This window comes from Homalodisca vitripennis, chromosome 3 (assembly GCF_021130785.1).
Source record: "Homalodisca vitripennis isolate AUS2020 chromosome 3, UT_GWSS_2.1, whole genome shotgun sequence".
Classification (NCBI taxonomy): domain Eukaryota; kingdom Metazoa; phylum Arthropoda; class Insecta; order Hemiptera; family Cicadellidae; genus Homalodisca; species Homalodisca vitripennis.
Window position 1 is genome coordinate 17,147,397 of NC_060209.1, and position 19,325 is coordinate 17,166,721.

A 19,325-nucleotide genomic window follows, 5' to 3' on the forward strand; every position below is an offset into this window, starting at 1 on the left:
TTTAGTAAAACCAACCATAGTCCTTCGCTGTTGTTATAGGCTATCACTTGAAATCTAGTTTCACTTAACCTCCAAAAATCAATTAGAAGTAAATTCTCAAATGGATCCAATGTGCGGTGTCCAAAGACGCCTTTATTGATTTCTCGATGTTATTGGACACAGAAGATTGGTTTCGACGGTCAGGACGCGATTACAGTTAAATGTCGAAGTGAAGAACGCCCAGTCCCTTTCGTTCCTGAGGTCTGCGGCGCTGGACGCTGGTAACCGGGACGGAGCCGACCTTGAGTCTACCGGACAGTCCTCTAGCCCGGTCGCCAGATCCCGACCTGCCCTCAACCTGGTGAGTAGGTTCTGCCGACCTCATCTTCGATCCTAGAGGACTAAACTATGACTAATTATTGTATACAATTATTTCAAGAAATATTAGCATCACTTTATGTGGTAATATAAGTAATGGTTTTTAATTGGTTCCTCGTTTACAACTGGCAAATTTACACTTCTAATCATTAATTTTCTATAAATGTATGTATTTAAAACAAACTCTTAAAATTAAATTTCTAAAGACAGTGAGTGGTATCTTGTTGACTTGCGCTAAAATTACACTGATTATGTTGTATTAAAAAGAATTAATTAATATTTTTTTCAAAATTTGGACCATAACTAAATTATAGTCATCGACTAAAACTTAGACATCATTGCGTTGTACATTTTCTAACATGATCATTGGTTGAAGTTTTTATGAATATTTGTAATTATGAAGTGTAAAGGTTCGGATTGAAATAATGTTTTTAAGATTGCTTTAATGTATGTTTTAGATACCAATGTCAAATTTTAAAAAGTTCACTTTGTAAACACTCCAAGAGAAATAGCAAAAAAACACGTTTGTAAGAAATAAAGAGCAAATTAATCAACTAAATTAGCAAACTAAATTCAATTACATAAAAATATTCGAACTCCTTAATTTTCTTTAATTAAATAAGCATTCCATCTAATAAGCAATTAAGACGTCGACGTTTAATTGTATTGTACCAGATTGTTTTTATACTTACAACACTAAAAATTTATTTTGTATTGGATGTATAGTTAAAAGATGTATAAAATTAAAGTGTATAGAAATGAGTTTATAGTACTTGAATTTACATATAATTAATTTATTATAATTTTAAATTGTGTTTTTATTTTAATACCAAAACCTAAATTTTTAATTGCAGATCTAAAAATTTGCTTGTAGAACGAAAAACTGTGATCAGCTATAATTTTTTTATTTAAATTTTCTATCAGCCTGTTATAAAAAAAATTGTTGTACTTAAAAAGTTATTTAAGTTTTGTATAATGACAGTGTAGAACAAGATACAGTGACTCTTTTATGTACTTGGTTGGAATTTTGACATAAATGTTGAAATACAAAAAGTCGGCTCCACAGAATAATGTTTAAGCTACGGCAATGATCAAGTTTTGTCTGTCGCTTCGCTCGGCTCTGAGAAGGTCCAGGAACGGGTTTCTGGGGGGAATGAACCGCCATCGCACGCCGCGCCCTTGTGCAAAAAGTGGCCTCAGAGCCTGAGAATAATATTCACCATACTACTTTGATTTATTTGAAAATATCTATTGAACTCTTCTAGTTCAATTGAACCAATGCATAGTTCATAATTCAAAGTCAATAACTACTATATTCCACTTACCATCGACAGATTTTGAACTGTGGCATCACATTTTGACAAAACTCTACTAATTTCAATTTATCACTCGAATGGTGAACAACCGAATACTTCTGTGTTTGTTTACATTCACGTTCGATATCGAAGGTTACAGTAGCATTACATGGTATGTGACATCAGTGACTGTTGACCTTGGCATTATAGTAACATTATTAAGTATATAACACTCTTGAGTCTGTTCTTAAGCCAGTCTTAACCAATGAAAATTTTCAAGATGGCGGCAATTCACTTACGAACAAACTTCTAACTAATCTAATGCCCAACATAGATCCCAATGATAAAGTTTTAAATATATTAGGTAATTAGAAACAACTTGTATTATTTAACTTTATATATCCCTCAAAGTTTCAAGATGGCGGCTATTCAAAATTTAGAAAAAATAATGACTTAATGTATGTAAATATAATTCATTATAGCGCAAAACGAAATGTTTTATAAATCCCAGATCATTTACAACAATGATTGGTTATCTCGTATAATTTCGAGACAGCGGGCGTATACGGATTTAATGTGTATACACCATTTGGTGCATAGATAATATTTGTACATCGCTTATATTATGAGTTTGTTAGCCTACCTTAACCAAAAACCATTTAAAGATTTTTCACTTTTTTATATCTTTGAAAGTTTCAAATGCCATTTAAAGTTTGGAAAATGAATAGATATATATTACAAAAATTTCAAATGCTCTTCAAAATGATGGGTCACTTGAGAGGGTTACAAAAACATTTTAAAATTTTTGAGTTGCCCCAAAATCCCGCATTTTGGGGGACGCAAACCATTTTAAAAATATCAAATGAAACATGCTTTCCACATTGCACCACTGCCCAAAGGATATCTTCTTAAATAAACTTTAGAAAAATAGAGGGGGGTCCTGACTTTTTATTCACCCTCTATTTGTTATGTCCGTCCCATCTTGTGTAAAATTAATTTGCTTCAGAACACCTTGCAGTGTTAACTTCCTTCTTTTACTGTTATTTTTGGCTTATATTAAATAATATTAATGTTAATCTAAAAAGATTAACATATTAAATGATGAAATAAAGGAAAGAAAACTACGTAAGGCGTAGTCTATTGGATAGCCACAGTTGCTTGGAGACCGAAAGTAAGCCTTGGGCTTCGGAACAACCAAGGTCGGTATTAACATTAATGGCTATGATAATTTAAAATTTGTACGTTTTCATTAAGTAACTTGTCAATAACATTCCACTTAAAATATTATAGTAAAGGTAGTAGGGAAGTGAAAAACATTTATTCACAGTTTTAATCGATTAATGTTTTTGAAGTGTTATTATGTTGTTAATAATTAATTTAATAAAATCTACAATTTTAATAGTATTTTCAGTCCGTTAGCTAGTCATTTTTGAGAGATCTAGCAATAACATGACTCAACGAATGAGTCCATCTGAGACAACAATTAGAGGAAACAAGCGAGAACAGCGATTCCGAGAAGTGTGCGATACTGATTCACTTCATAGACTGAATCAAAAAAATAATATAACATGGCGAACAAAGATCGGAGAACTAGGATTTGCATTGTATTGCATATGAGGTTTACAGATATACAATCCAAGAACGAAAACCAAGAGAAGGATAACGCAGGGTGGCGAACCGGCTGACCTTCGAAAGTAATCTGATTTTCTTTTAGGAATTTAGCTAATCATAAATACGAGTATTATAAGTAAAATAGTTGGGTTTTTGTTTCTGTGACGCAAAAACTGCAATGTTCATAGAGTTAAGGTTTTCCATGCACATTGAAATAATACGATATATATATATATATATATATATATATATATATATATGTACTGCAAATATGCCTATTTCCATATCAAAATTATCATAAAGTTACATCATATTATATAATTTGTGCTCTCACCAAGAAAGCTACGGATTATTCGCTGGGATCTTATGAAGTCTTAAGAGGTATTCAATCAAATGCCTTAAAACATTCGAGGTTTTTCATTGGTGGTTTCCAAAATCTATTTCACTCTCCGAATTTCGAAAGGCCCGAATCGAATCACCGTTATTAAAATTAAGGTCAAAATATTATAAATTGAATCAGGAAATGGAAATATCTCCCACTGGAAGATATTTCCAATGTCCTTACCATTTCTAATTCCAGTAGTCACATGTTGTATATTATAAAGGATATGTCTATGACGGCCTTATTATTCTGCAAGAAATTGCGTTCGAAACCGTAGGTAACAGCTAGTAGTGGTATACAGATCAGAATGATAAATATTTATATGTTTACCTGACCTTTTAAGGTGAATATGTTTTTGATTGGTTTTCTCCGTAGTTGAATGTGACCAAATAGGCCAAATGTGATATTCCTCATAGGCTTCCTATAGATTTAGCTGTGTCATATTGGTGCAATATAAACGGACCGTTACTATCGCACTGAGTAAACTGTCAGTAGTAGTTATCGTTAATTACGGTTTATATTGAAGCATAGAGAAATGAAATAACTACGATGAATATGCAGGAAATAATTGTATGAGACGATATACGAGTAAATATTATTCGTACTGAAAAAATAGTATTCGGAAATCATTCAAATTTATGTTCCCAGTTAAAATTACTATACAAGCTCACACTACTAGTATAAAATTCTGCTTGATTTTATGTTACAATATTAAGAGTTTTATAAAGTAAAATACTGTCATGATGATCAAATGTTTCTCCAAAATTAAGATAATATTGTGTTCTTTTACAACGAGAAAACCTCATTTACCGTCCTATAAATGACTTCTTTGTTTGAAATTTGTTTTTAACGATGGAAGGATTTTGAAGGATAAAGAAATTTTCCGGACATTAGCCATCGTTCAGTGATACAAAAAAATCAGTAACACTACGTTTCGAGATCCGCAATCTGTGTTAGATTAGTTATTTACCTGAAGAACAGATTAGAGTGCAGATCTCGAAACGTACTGTTACTTACTGATTTTTGTATCAATGAACGATGGCAAAATTTTCCGGGAAAAAATACTGTTTCTTCATATAAATGACATTTCCCTCGACTAACACAACCACTATTTCCAGGTGTAAAGTTGTTGCTAAGGAGCCCCTGCAGATCAAAGATGGGAGGCTGCTGGGTTGGCCTGCTGCTAGCAGCTGTACTGGTGACTAAGGGCTCGGCCCTTGACTGGGAGACCCATGGCTTCCTCGGTCCTCTGCCTATTGCGGACCCGCAATCTCTGAATCCCGCTTGTAGAGAGGACAGCATCCTGCTAGCAGCAGCCCTTGAGAACCGTACCCTCTGGGCAGAACAGAGTAAGTGTGACTTTCCATTTTATGAGGAGTAAAAGAAGTTTTTATTGATGTAAATAAATATATCTTTACCATCAAGCTTTCATCATATTACGTATTATTCGACTCTACTAAGTTTATAAGCCTTTATTTATTTATTTATTTCCTTTCAACGGTCAAAAAACCAATTTAAATTTATAAACTTATGATAAGATGGCGAAATAATATTGGCAAAAGAAAAGGGCCAAACCAAACACTGGGCTCTAAATTAAATCTTAGGCATAACTAACAATAAATAAGAAATGTATAAATTATAGTAAATATTAGTGATAGTAGTAAATAATAAATGAGAAAAATATTTAACTTAAATACATTACTGTATAAGATGTTAAATTATATGAATAAATAAAAAATAATAATAACAGTGAAAATAAACTATAAAAAACTAAATAACAATGAAAAATAAACTTTAAATGAATAACAAGAGTAATATGGAGTTATAAAATATATATGTAAAAACCTATAAAAACAACAATGTAAAAGCAAGCAATAAATGTAAATATATAACCAAGAGGCACAGTTGTAATTACAAATAAATAACAAAAGACAAGCTAAAACAAATAACAATATAACAGAGTAACAAAAAAGTTAATAACATAACAAGAATAATGACAAAATAAGTTATCAGATGATATGTAAGTCATGACAGGCTAGTTGTAATTCTCTCTTGAAGGTATTACATTATTACAATATTATGAGCATATTAAAGAAGTCCAGATGTCTGGGGAGGTTGTAAGCCTTAATTTCCAGAAATTGGTTTCTGATGTAAGTCCAGACAAGCCTATTTGTTTTCCACTGGTGTTACCAGCAAATCATGGTACAGGAAGGGTGATGGTCTTTACTCATCCTTTTGACACCACGAAGCATTTTTTGGCCACTGACACGTAATTATGGTGGGTTCGAGAAAATAGATAGAGGTTGGGTCTTCCTACTAGGCATGTTTATGTTGAATACTATATAACTTTAATTCATAATTTAGAACGGTTTATTAAAGTAATGGTATAGTAACAACATTTATGGCAATCAATACAAGATATGAATATATCAAAATGTGCACTCAATATTCATGAAAAAGCTAACAGACACGTGGAGACGGGTTAAAAACATTGAAGGGTTAAAAACCGTGCCTTGCCGACTCCCTGCATCGGACTCCAGTGACCTTGACTTCCTCACTACGAGTCAGTCATTCAACTACTTGACTGACTGACCCACTGGGAGTTATATAACCAATCATTACCACTGGTTCTGATCGTTGCTCTGCCCAGCAATTAGAGTCCAAGGGGCAGCGTCCTCTCTCCTTACCGTGATACGTTTATAGTGTGAGATGCAAACTAGCTAGGCCATGGCCGCCCAGTGAAGATTTCCTTATTGCGCGATAACGTACCAGTTACCAACTACGATTTCCTTATTCTCTTACAAGCAAATGCCCTAGACTGCTAGAGTGGACATAAAGTCTACCTACTTAAAAGTAATACTCTAGACTCTTGGAAACATGACCTTCAATACTTTCTCGGTAAAACGAGTATTTTTATAACCCTCTTGAATCGCTGTAACACTTTATGTTAAAATTACGACATTACGTTTTTTAAAGCCTCCGTGGTATGAATTTTTCAACATTCAGGTGAATCTGTCAAGCTCTGTTTGTGAAGTCTTTACGCTAAACTAAGGTTAACTTTAGTAATACGTAATTTCATGTCCCTTTATAGCACAAGGTCACCCTTAGGACAAGAAGCTTATAAATTGTACTTAGTCCTGTAAGAACCTTAGAGCTGCTTCCGGAGTGACAGGATATTCAGAATGGGTAAGGTTAGGGGGTAGGGGCTGCCTCCTTTTCGAGATCCATGAGGAAGAATTAGGGCACTAATCTCAAAATCATATTCTCCCAGAAGAAGGGGGGCCAGCTCTGAACCAGCCTCTTCAGTCAAAGCAGGCAGGGGGTGGCACAGCCTTGTTGAGGCTAGCAAGAACCTCTGATAGTTAGGGAATGAACCCCACCAAACTCCAAAAGTCATCTCCCGCAGTTGACTAGACCTATAGAATTACCCTTGCACCCCAGAATCTCGACATTTGCGGTAGTGATGTGCTGCTTCTAAACATCCATAAAGTTGCCCAGGTTTAAGTGACACATCGGTTTTTGCTGTGCCCAGTGGTAAGTTCAACTGAAAGGTTTAAACCAGCCAGAAGTGATCCCTGCTGGATAGACTCAAGCTCACCCTTACCAGGGCATATTTACCACGTTCAGTGAAATGTATTGAGAGAAAAACGACGTATTAGGAACGATCTAGATATGACACTCGTCTCCTCCCCTACACTGTACAAGTGACCTGTGAATTACCGTAGTATGCAGCACCCATTACTGGGGGTTGTGTATTTTGTCAAATCTAAGTAGTACTGAAGTGCTTTTTAATGAGATAATTTGTTGTATGAGTGAGAATGTTGAGAAATCATTCAATGAGTTTCATATTTATTGCCTTGTATCACATCCATGTAAGCAAATGAAAACAAGCAAATAAACAACGAATTCACTGATATGTGGTGCTTATCGAAAAATTGTTAAATAAATAATTAATTTGGCTTAGTTTGATACAACTAGTAATAATCGCACAGTTTTCTAATATTTATTTTTATTTTTGCGAAATCCTTTTGAAATCAAAGATTTGATTTTCAGTTAAAAATTAATATTGGAAAAATATGTAAACATTACTAGCGGTATCAAATTCAAATCTTCCAATTGTTTCAAGAATCTTCAATTTAGATTGTATTCGTTCGAAAATAGAGTAGAGTTACTGTAGTAAAGACATTTTTTTAAAGAGCCTTTGTATTTTTAAAATTTTATTTATTATTGTTACATTATAAATTTGCACCTACAATGCTGTAATACTGAACAATTAAACTACGTTTTCTTCAAATCACAGTCCTAAGTTTGCTACTATGTAGTTCACTGTACACCACTGGATTGTAAACTTGTTATTTATTAGAGGTTTAACCAAAATGCAGTTGCTGCAAAGAGGTTTTAGATAATACAATGTTACCTCGAAAGCAATAGCTGAGGTCTTTACATCCTTGATATCACGGAACATAATCAGAAGTCACTCGATAACAAGAATGTTCCACGAATTCCCTTATGATACCTGTAGTACCAGAATGATCAGATTTCATTGGAACACGATCCTTGTCTACCCGCAGAACCCTTGATTGAAATGGAAATTCATAGAGAATACACGATTCAATTGAGTTGTACAAGGTGCTGGATACTCCGTATAGCACTGATGTAAAAAAAGAGAACAATGGATCACCCTTGCTATACGATTGTAAAAACCCTTTTGTTTGCTTTTGTTGTTCAACACAAACAACCAATTAAAACTACTCCCTGTTTTGATTACAATTTATTTAAAATCCATTTTATTTAGCAAACGAGCCCTTAATCATCATATACAATCGCAGTTTAAACAACTAAATTTTCTATAAAAATGGCCCTAATTTTGATATATGTATCTTTTTATGAATACTGAAATCTGTGCAAAATGGACACATGAGAGAATAGGTTTGATATAAAAAGATAATTTCCCTTCTCAGAGTGCTTGGATTTTCATGATTTACCATGACCATTCTACATAACCTCTTGAAAACTTCGAAAGGAACCTTTAAACTAAGGTCGGTCTGAACTTCCTTTTCAAAAATGTATCTCTGGGATCAGATGAATAAAAAGATATACACAAGTGGATAAGATTCATTGAGTAACGTTTGTAAACCGTGGAGGAGGTGATTATTTATATTTATACAGGAACGTTTCCTTATTTATAATTACTCATTTGGATCACTCTTTATTTATTTTATTTATTTATTTATTTCAACGGTAAACCATTTTGTACAACATAACTTATAGCAAAGGTGGCAGCTATCCATAACCAAGCATTTTACTTAATATTAATCAAAACAACAAAATCAAAACACAATCAGAGAAAAATAACAATAATAACATAAAGGGTAAATGGCGAGTTAAAATAAGATTTATAATGAGTATAATGATATCCATGGAATCTGAACAACAATAATTGCAAGTTAACAACAATAATAATACGTAAAGAGTTTGGGCGAGATAATAATAAAAGTAGCAGCTAAATAACAACAATTATATATAACACATTGTTAACATTGCTAATTGTTTGTTATTATTTTTATAACAATAATACACGTATAGAATCTGAACACAATAATAATAACAACGGAAACAGCTAACAACAAAAGTTATATAATAATAATGGTGAGTTACATTATGGTCTATAGTGAGATGATATTTATATAATCTGAACAACAGTAATAACACGCATAAATCTGAACACAATAATAATAACAACAGAAACTGCTAAACAACAAAAATTATATAATAAAAATAATAATGGTGGGTTACTTTAGGGTCAATAGTGTCATGATATATATATAGGAATCTGGACAACAATAATAACACGTACGAACACAATAATAATAACAGTAAACAGCTAAACAACAACAAATTAAGAACTAACACAGTTGCCCGTCATAGTAGCTTCCCCAAGCACGATCGAAATGACTGATAAGAGGATCCAAAAAATTCCACACCACCTGAAACCTCATTACCTTCTCTCATAAGTCTGGGAATACAGCTGTGGTAGCTGTAAAGAGAAGGAACTGCCCTCTTGAAAAAGATGTCCCCGGAACGAGTGGATGTCGGAATTCGAAACTCGAGAAGAGAGAGAAGACGAGGGCAGTCTAGAGCACCGTTAACCATCTCTTGGGGTTCTTAGGAGTGTTCTTCGCTTAGAATGAACGAAACAAAGTTTACTTGACCTAAAAATCTGTTCAGCTCTTTTTCACTTACCGCTTAGTGCAGCGTCTGGTATCTGATACTGTCACAGACTTTACTCCTGGAATCTGGAGTCCACATTCGTATAAGAGATCCAAAAGAATTTGGCTACGAAGAGGCTCAAAACGACCTCTATTCCTAGTTTCGACATCAGAGGCATCAATAATACAAAATCAAGTGTAATCTAGATGAAAATCTGTTCTCATTGTCTCATCAGGAGCAAAATTGCAACAATCGACCCAAGTTTGGTGTGGATGAAATAAAGTGGTTTTAATGATTGCTAATACACCCCATAAAATGTATATTATAGTTTATTTCTGAAAAGACATATCTTGGCAAGTTTTAAGCAAGATTCCTAGCCTTTAAGATATACAACTGGACTGATAATCCACCTTCCAGAGGAGGTTAGGTATATCATTGTTTGTATAGGGTTAAAATTCAAGATGGTTTTATTAATGCCGGTTGTCCTAAATATGACAGATACACCGTACTATACAATCATCTTACTCTTTTAGAAAAAACGATGAAACCAAAAATACCTTGACAAGGGTTAAGAGAGATTCCTAGCCTCTGAGGTATACAACTGGACTGTTAATCCACTCTCTAGAGGAGGTCAAAGGTATATCATTTTTCGTATAGGGTTAAAATCAAGAAGGCTTTATTACAGCCGGTTATCGTAAGTATGACAGAAAAATCCCAATACACCATATTAGGCTATACAATCCTCTTACTAGTTTAGGAAAAACTATGAAACCAAACATAACTTGACAAGGGTTAACCAAACCTAGCCTCTGAGGTATACAACTGGACTGATAATCCACCTTTCCAGAGAAGGTTTAGTTGTTATTCGTATAGGGTTAAAATCAATATGGCCGCCAGGTCTTATTATTACAGCCCGTTGTCGTTAGTGTAACAGGAAAATCCCATCACACTCCATACTATACAATCATCTTACTAGTTTAGGAAAAACGATGTAACCAAACATAACTTGTCAAGGGCTAAGCAAGCCTAGCCTCTGAGGTAGACAACTGGACTGATAATCCACCTTCCAGAGGAGGTCAAGGTATCACGAAGGCGTTGACCGAAGACGGCAAGTTCAGTCATCAACCGGTTCACATGCTACATGCATCCGTATTTTCGCGTTGACCTTAAAACTTTCTCGACTGAAACTTGTCTTCCTGCCGCAACCACAAACCGCTAAACAGGTGTCGGCAAGACAGCTTTTTATCACTCGTCAGGTTGTAAATATTATTCTATCGGTTTTTTGACCTTTCAAGTTTTTAGGTTGATATGTCAGGTAAATTACTTTCTAGAGTTACGTTACAGGTATTACATTCTGTTGTTTATTTAACGATGTAATAGTTTGTTGACCATCCTTACCTCAAGATCAAATATGATCCTTTATACATTGTATCGGTATGTAGTGACCGATTTAAAAAAAAGGTTTAATTCAATAATTCTTTATTGTCATTATTTAACAATTATACAAAATTGTATGACATGCGTCACTAAACCTATTTTTCAGCCAATTATGTCATGTATAAAATATTAAAAAATAAAAATAAAAATTAAATAACATTTCAAATAAGTAACAGTAATAGTAATAATAATAAAAATACATCCAATAAATAACTACACACATACACATATTATACAATCTGTCATATTAACTCAGTCGCACACCCTTCAGCTCCCCACATCTTTCAGCTCTGACAACGTTGGTTGCTGAGTTCCAAGAACTCGCCCACGGATATAGTGCATTTACAAATTTTATATTCATGCACAATACATCAAAATGTAGTCCCACACAAAGTTAAAATTACTGAAACGGCTCTAAATTATTTTGCTATAAATTCTACACTAGCGTTTCTTAGCGAGACAAAAAGAATTTTAAGAGGAAATATAGTTTTTTGTAAAGATACATACATGTCCTATGGCATTTTAATTATAGAATAAAGAATAGAATATACTTTATTCCAGAAAATGTAGATTAAAAAAATTGACATCAGTACTGGTAGGAATTACTAGCCACAGCATCCAGTAAGCGTGGCTAGCTCAACTGAAAGTTGTACTTAATTGTGTAGTGTGCAGTCGAATTTTAACAAGTAAATCATGCGGTTGATCCGCAGTGTGCACACCCCAAAATGAACAGTTATTCTAAACATAAAATTTTTAGCTAAAAATTTACAAATTAAAAAACTTTTAATATAAAACTGTAAAGTTCCTATACTAAAATTTGAAAAAGTCATCAATATTAACAAAATACAAAAGCCAATTTTTCAATTCATACTCAAATATTTTTCTATGTTTAAAATTATTTTTAATTTGAGAAGAGAAAAGATTAAAAACTCTGGACCAAAAAAGAAAAGCTTTGTTTGAAAATTAACTTATTTACCTTCGGTCTTATGAACAGCAACAGTATGTCACCTCTTGTTCTTTGGCAAAGTATGTCGTTCCTGTTTCCAATTTTCTCATAGAAAATGTTTAATACTTTGAATAAATAATGTTCTTAAATATTTATAAATAGGTAATTTAAATTCATAACTTTTCTTTTTTGCAATAAATTACTCTTAGGCAGTGGTTTATAATTGTTAAACACACTGTTTATATACAACGGTAAATCTCTTAACGCCACAATAAAAACGTAAATTTTCTATTATTCGTCAAGATGATTTATTTATATACATGTCGTAAGTTACAGACCAAATTGTGTATAACTCCTCAAGCAACTAATAATTGTATAGCAAAAGTGTAGCGAAGAAGCAAAACAACTTGTCAGAGAAGTTTATCAACAACGTCTTCTTAAAGAATGTTTACGAAGGTCAGCAGCATACTTGACTCAAGGATTTGCATTTTTCCTCTATGAAAAATAAATAATACTGTATACGTAAGAATACGCAGTGACTAATCTCCGTCGATTGGCAATTATTGGTGAAGGATTATCTGAAGCTCCAGCGTTGCAGTTAATGAGAAATTATTCCAGAAGTAATTTATTAAAGAAGGTTAGACATGTTATACATAAATAGTCATGACACCCATAATGAAAATTCGAGTTAAAATATGTAATTATTCTACTGGTTGGGCAACGCATCGCTGTGTGTGTGTGTGTGTGTGTGTGTGTGTGTGTGTGTGTGTGTGTGTGTGTGTGTGTGTGTGTGTGTGTGTGTGTGTGTTAGAATGTGAATTAGAACGGTTTATTTCCAAGGGGAATTTGCCTAAAAGCTGACTCGATCACGTGGTGTGTCAAAAGATTAAAGAAGTAAACACGAGCGTTCTGAGCAGGTGTTAAACTCGTCAAGGTCGACAACACTTTTTGTTCTCATTTTGGAACAAAAAAAGTGTCGCAACTCCATTCTGTATTAGAAGGCTACCAAGGTAATCTTCAATAGAATTGTCTGTTTTTTATTTGTGTATCTTTTACGTTTTCAACGATAAATTCAAAAGGAAGTGGTATGTATTTCGTGTTTTTATCAAACTCTTTTTGGTTTTCAAGTACTTAAAATAATAATAAAACATCAGGAAAAAAAGAAAAGCGTTACAATTAAGTGAAAACTAATTTTTGTTTCAAGGACAAACGTTATGAAACATAGTAAAACACTATAATCATCGATTTTGAATTATGCAAAAATTAGTACGCAAGATATTTTTAATACTGTACTCTATGGATAGACATAACAAACCATAACGTAGCTATGGGATTCAACGCAGGAAGGGTTGATTCATTTTGATTGTTGAGTAAAGCTCCGTTTCACCTTCCTCTTGGTGCAGCGTCTGGGATCTGACTCCTGAAATCTCCTGAAGAGATCCAAAAAAGCCGGCGACGAAGCTCAAAACGTACTTGTGCTTCGTTCCGACATCAGAGACAAATCTAGACTACAAAGTACAGTGTAAATCTAGGGGAAGAGGAAACCGAAATTTCTAAACGTAACACTGCTATGGTGGGAAGGGTTGATTCAATGTGTATGTCGAGTTAAGCTCCATCTGGTCCACCGTGCTTAGCGATTTTTATCTCTTGAGACGAACATGACTCCAGATTTCAGTAGTCAAGTCTGTATCAGCGTCAGACCCCAGATGATGCACTTAGAGAAAGGTGAACTGTAGCCAAACTCAACATTCACATTGAACCAACCCTTCCCACCATAGTTACTGTATTTGTACAAAACATTATTTGTCCATTGAGTACAGTATTAAAAATATCTTGAGTGGTAATTTTTGCAGAATTCAAAATCTATTATTGTAGTGTTTTACTATGTTCCATAACGTTTGACCTTGAAAAAATTAGTTTTGATTTAATTGCAATGTTTTTTTCCTGATGTTTAATTAGTATTTTAATTACACTTTTGAGACAAACATGACTCCATATTTCAGTAGTCAAGTAACAGCGTCAGATCGCAGACAAAAGAATAAAATGCTCCGTTCTACTAAGCAAAACTGGTTTGTGGTAACGCTTGTAGACTTTACACATAAGTTATCCAGATAATGTTCACTTTAAAATAGGGTTTATCTATGGTTTAACTTGGACTAACAGTATTTGGCTACTTTATTTCAAACTTCTTTCCCATTCCTTTTACTGGCAGTGTGGGACGCCTCAGCCAAGAGTCCCGTTGGCCTCTTGACAGGCACCGGTCTTCAGTACGGCAACTTCGACGAGTGTCTGGACGTGCAGCAGCCTCTGACCTCCCAGTACTGCCTGGTCACACTCGAGCTGGACGTCCCCCCAGGGTATGACACTCTGGACCCGGAGACAGAACGGTACCCACCAACTCTCTCTGCCTGGTACAAGATACACGTAAGTTTTAGTAGTAAAAGAACCAATGTAAATATATCGATGTAATAAAAAATATAGAGAATGCTAGTTTAACGATTATATAAATCAGGTATTGCCACATCATTTAGAATAAAAAATGCTGTAGGAACAATTGCAATGCTCAAACATGCAATCGGGGAAGGAGTGCGTGAGCTGTGGAGTCCCTCAAGGTTCCATACTCGGTCCGCTTCTCTTCTTATTGTATGTTAGTGACGCTGGCTCATAACTTAATCAAGGGCAAATTGTCCAATACGCAGATTACACGACTCTCTGTTTCAAATCGAAATCAATCCCAGAATTGGAAATTGTGACATTCACAGAGCTCAACAATACAATCCAGTTCAACGAGCTCAATCTCAAAACAAACCCATCAAAGTCAACTTTCATCACATTTTGTTTGCAAAATACAGACTCATATTGGAATCCAACAGTCGTGTTGGATGAAACTGAAGTCGAACACGTCCTCTCGACTAAATTCCTTGGGATATACCTCGATAGAGGGTTAGCATGGAATTCTCACGTCGACAATGTCTGTTCAAAATTTATGTTTTGAGACAGTTTTCCAAATACTGCCTTTTTAGAATTGTCACTTCATGTTTCAGAACGAAAGGCCCATCGCCAGGTGGATAAAAACGAGGAAATGAAGTTCAAATGAAGTTAAAAACATGAAAAAATCCATAATAAAATTCAATAAATATAACATATACACGATAAATATTTTACGAAACACAGATGGTAGGCCTACAGCACACGCTCAACCTAGTACACGAACCGTGAAGGTTGTCATTCCTCTTCCCCTACTTCCTCCGTTGTTATCTGCTGGAGTCTTATCAGTATTTAATAACGGATTCTTGTGACAAAGGATCGTGTTATAGTTGGAATCGAACTGGAGCTTTTCGTTCCATTTTTAACAATCTGGATCTTAGTTTTGAAAAAGTTTTAGATTTAATATTCTTTCAGTGTATCAAGTCTCCGACCGTTATTGCATCCGTGCAAAACTTCCATACTATTATCGATGTCAGTTATGTCGAGGTATCGATGTTGAGCGAACGATGATTTTTGTTTATTTGCTCATGGGTTTGGGCGGTGGTCCTTGAATCTATTTTTAAATCCTGACAAGTTTGATCGATGTAAATATTCACCACAGTTTAGCTTATATACACCGGTTCTGTCAATTCTAATATCTTTCAAATTCTACTTACTATTTAAGACATTTCCAGATCTGTTTGATGTTTTTTTAAATGCTAATTTTTATATCTGTCATGAGTCTTTTGCTGAGGGTATGTTGTATAGTCACCCAACAGGAATCACTTCTGGCTGGTTTATACGAGCCAGAAGTGCAATTTATAAGCTTTTTGTCCTAAGATAACAAAATATTTTGTATAGTTTGGCTATACTTAATAAAAACACACGATTTCTTTTCGTTCTTTTTCGCATAAAAACTCGGCCATGGCAAAACATGCACTTCATACTAAAAACTGCTTTTCACAAGTAAAATTACTAAAAGAAATCAAAATTTTAAAAAATCCTCGATGCTTACGAAACGATTTTTATCAGAAGAGCCAAAATAATTTAGTAAATAATGAGCCTGGACCTTTCCAAAATTCACTGTTACTGCATTTAATCTAGTTGAATATTAATTTTTACATATATAGTAGACATACTTCCTGGTCTTTAAAATGTTATCTCTTTGTGTTTTTATTTAAGTCTAAATTATAGTATTACTTTAACCACTTTTATTTCAGTTATGTGGGTCCGATAATATGTTCCTTGAACACGAAAGGCCTCACAAAAATAAACTTTCATAATTATTGGAGTGTACAATGTGTCAATTAATATGTTTAAAAAATGGCACAAAATTTCTCATTTTATATTTATAGCAGTTACGATATTATCTCCATTTATAACCACACATGCAGTAGTTTTAGTGGACTTCTTGGAATGGGACCACCTCATATGTATGATACCTTAAATACAGAAAGCTTTTTGTTCTATTACAGTTCGGGAAGTCCAAGGCGAAGCAGCGCTTGGACAATATGAAGATGGCACTTCTTGGAATGGGACCACCTCATATTTCTGATTACTTAAATACAGCAAGCTTATCGTTCTATTGCAGTTAGGGAAGTCTAAGGTGAAGCAGCGCCTTGGACAAGATGATGATGGCACTTCTTGGAATGGGACCACCTCATATTTCTGATTACCTTAAATACAGCAAACTTTTTGTTCTATTACAGTTTGGGAAGTCCTAAGGCGAAGCAGCGCCTGGACAAGATGAAGATGGCACTTCTTGGAATGGGACACCTCATATTTCTGATAACTTAAATACAGCAAGTTTTTCGTTCTATTACAGTTCGGGAAGTCCAGGGCGAAGCAGCGCCTGGACAAGATGATGATGGCACTTCTTGGAATGGGACCACCTCATATTTCTGATTACCTTAAATACAGCAAACTTTTTCGTTCTATTGCAGTTTGGGAAGTCCTAAGGCGAAGCAGCGCTTGGACAATATGATGATGGCACTTCTTGGAATGGGACCACCTCATATTTCTGATAACCTTAAACACAGCAAGTTTTTCGTTCTATTACAGTTAGGGAAGTCTAAGGTGAAGCAGCGCCTGGACAAGATGATGATGGCACTTCTTGGAATGGGACCACCTCATATTTCTGATAACTTAAATACAGGAAACTTTTTGTTCTAGTGCAGTTTCGGGAAGTCCAGGTGAAGCAGCGCCTGGACAAGATGATGATGGCACTTCTTGGAATGGGACCACCTCATATTTCTGATTACTTAAATACAGCAAGTTTTTGTTCTATTACAGTTCGGGAAGTCCAAGGCGAAGCAGCGCTTGGACAATATGAAGATGGCACTTCTTGGAATGGGACCACCTCATATTTCTGATACCTTAAATACAGCAAGTTTTTGTTCTATTACAGTTCGGGAAGTCCAAGGCGAGCGCTTGGACAATATGAAGATGGCACTTCTTGGAATGGGAGCAGCAAGGCTATTACAGTTCGGGAAGTCCAAGGCGAAGCAGCGCTTGGACAATATGAAGATGGACTTGGAATGATTTCTGATACCTTAAATACAGCAAGTTTTTGTTCTATTACAGTTCGGGAAGTGGACAATATGAAGATGGCACTTCTTGGAATGGGACCACCTCATATTTCTGATAACTTAAATACAGAAAGCTCTTCGTTCTATTACAGTTCGGGAAGTCCAAGGCGAAGCAGCGCCTGGACAAGATGAAGATGGCTCTGTGTGTCCCTGCTAGCTGCGGGCCTGAGGACATCGAGGCCTCGGTCTCCCGGTACTTGGGTCTGGGGCAGAAGAACAAGTCACGCCCCGTGCTCCGGGTCTCTGTGGAGGAGAGTGCCTGTTCACGGCTGGATGATCCTGCGTATAATTTCACTGTCGGAGACCTCGTCTTTTGGTAACATCTTATTTTGAAGAAAACTAATATAATGTTGATAATGCCTTCTTATGCGCTGCCCTAATTTCTTAATATTTGAAAACCTCTTGAAGATAAAGTTTTCCCCAATAGCGTCGAACCTCCTGGTATTAATGCTGTTGACGTTTCGGAACTGGACTATAGCCGTTGAGCCGTTAGCTTATATTGAACGTCTATCACATTGTGAACACTCTTGGAAATGTGCTTTTTATAATGATACTATTTATTTGTTCCTGTTGCTACATTCATTGAAACGTGTGCATTTCTCATTAAATAACCCTGTATATTCAGAAAACGTGACTCAAATTTACAGTGTCAGTATACTTTCTACTTGTGTATCCTCAAATTACTCATAAATATTGAACACGTTTAAATGCCTCAGAAACTCAATATTATTCAGAGTGTTTTCGATGTTTCCGGCAATATTTTGGCAATACGTTTTTACAAACAAATAAATAAATAAAATGTAAACATGGGCCAGAAATTATTCATTTTTAATAGTGAAACGGAATATGGTATTGTAACATTAGATTTTCTGTTAGTTTGAGACTGTAAAAAAATAAGTGTGGCGATTTTAATTTATATTTTTACTGGTTTCTGAAATAAAAATAACCTAAAAGACACATTGCTACAGACAGACAGTAAGTAAACTAAGCATTTTAGTTCCATGTTTATATTTCATGTTTTTTTCATCTTTACACGAAGAACTAATTCATTTAATGTTGCTGTAGAGTTCTTAAACAGCATATATTTAAAATTTAAAAAAGACGACAAAAATGATAAAAATGTGATTATATTGTTTTAAATCATATATTGTTACTAACTAATATGGAATTATGTACGTTTATTTACCCTCATTTTTTGTTTCTGTGGATTATTTCTACTGTAAAACACGTGCAAATTAAAAATTTACATTTCATAAAATACACCCTCTGAATTATATACATAGTGTTTGCATAATGCAACTGTTGCAGTGCGGTGATGTTGGCCGTGTTTCTGCTGGTTACGACCGCTACCGTCTACGACCTGGCTGTGTACGACTACGACGGCAACTCACCTCCTGGTGGGTCAATCTTTATAAATACCTTACACTCTAGAATATCGTCTCAAACTTGGATCCAAACTTCAGTAAAACTACAGTCACTTTAAATGTACAAATTCAAACTCCATTCCTTGACGTTATAAAACAAAATTCCAG

The 19,325-nt window shown here is 34.7% G+C and overlaps 1 protein-coding gene across 1 annotated transcript in view; it reads left to right on the forward strand.

Annotated features, from left to right (window-relative positions):
• The first annotated feature begins 221 nt into the window (after nt 1-221).
• Nucleotides 222-19,325, forward strand: part of LOC124356644 (nose resistant to fluoxetine protein 6-like) — a 51,900-nt gene continuing 32,796 nt past the window's right edge. Inside the window, exons 1-5 of the mRNA XM_046807769.1 lie at nt 222-340; nt 4,764-4,994; nt 14,451-14,662; nt 17,886-18,109; nt 19,102-19,190. Of these exons, the coding sequence (XP_046663725.1) occupies nt 4,802-4,994; nt 14,451-14,662; nt 17,886-18,109; nt 19,102-19,190 (718 nt within the window). The 5' untranslated portion in view covers nt 222-340; nt 4,764-4,801. The remainder of the gene's footprint in view (nt 341-4,763; nt 4,995-14,450; nt 14,663-17,885; nt 18,110-19,101; nt 19,191-19,325) is intronic.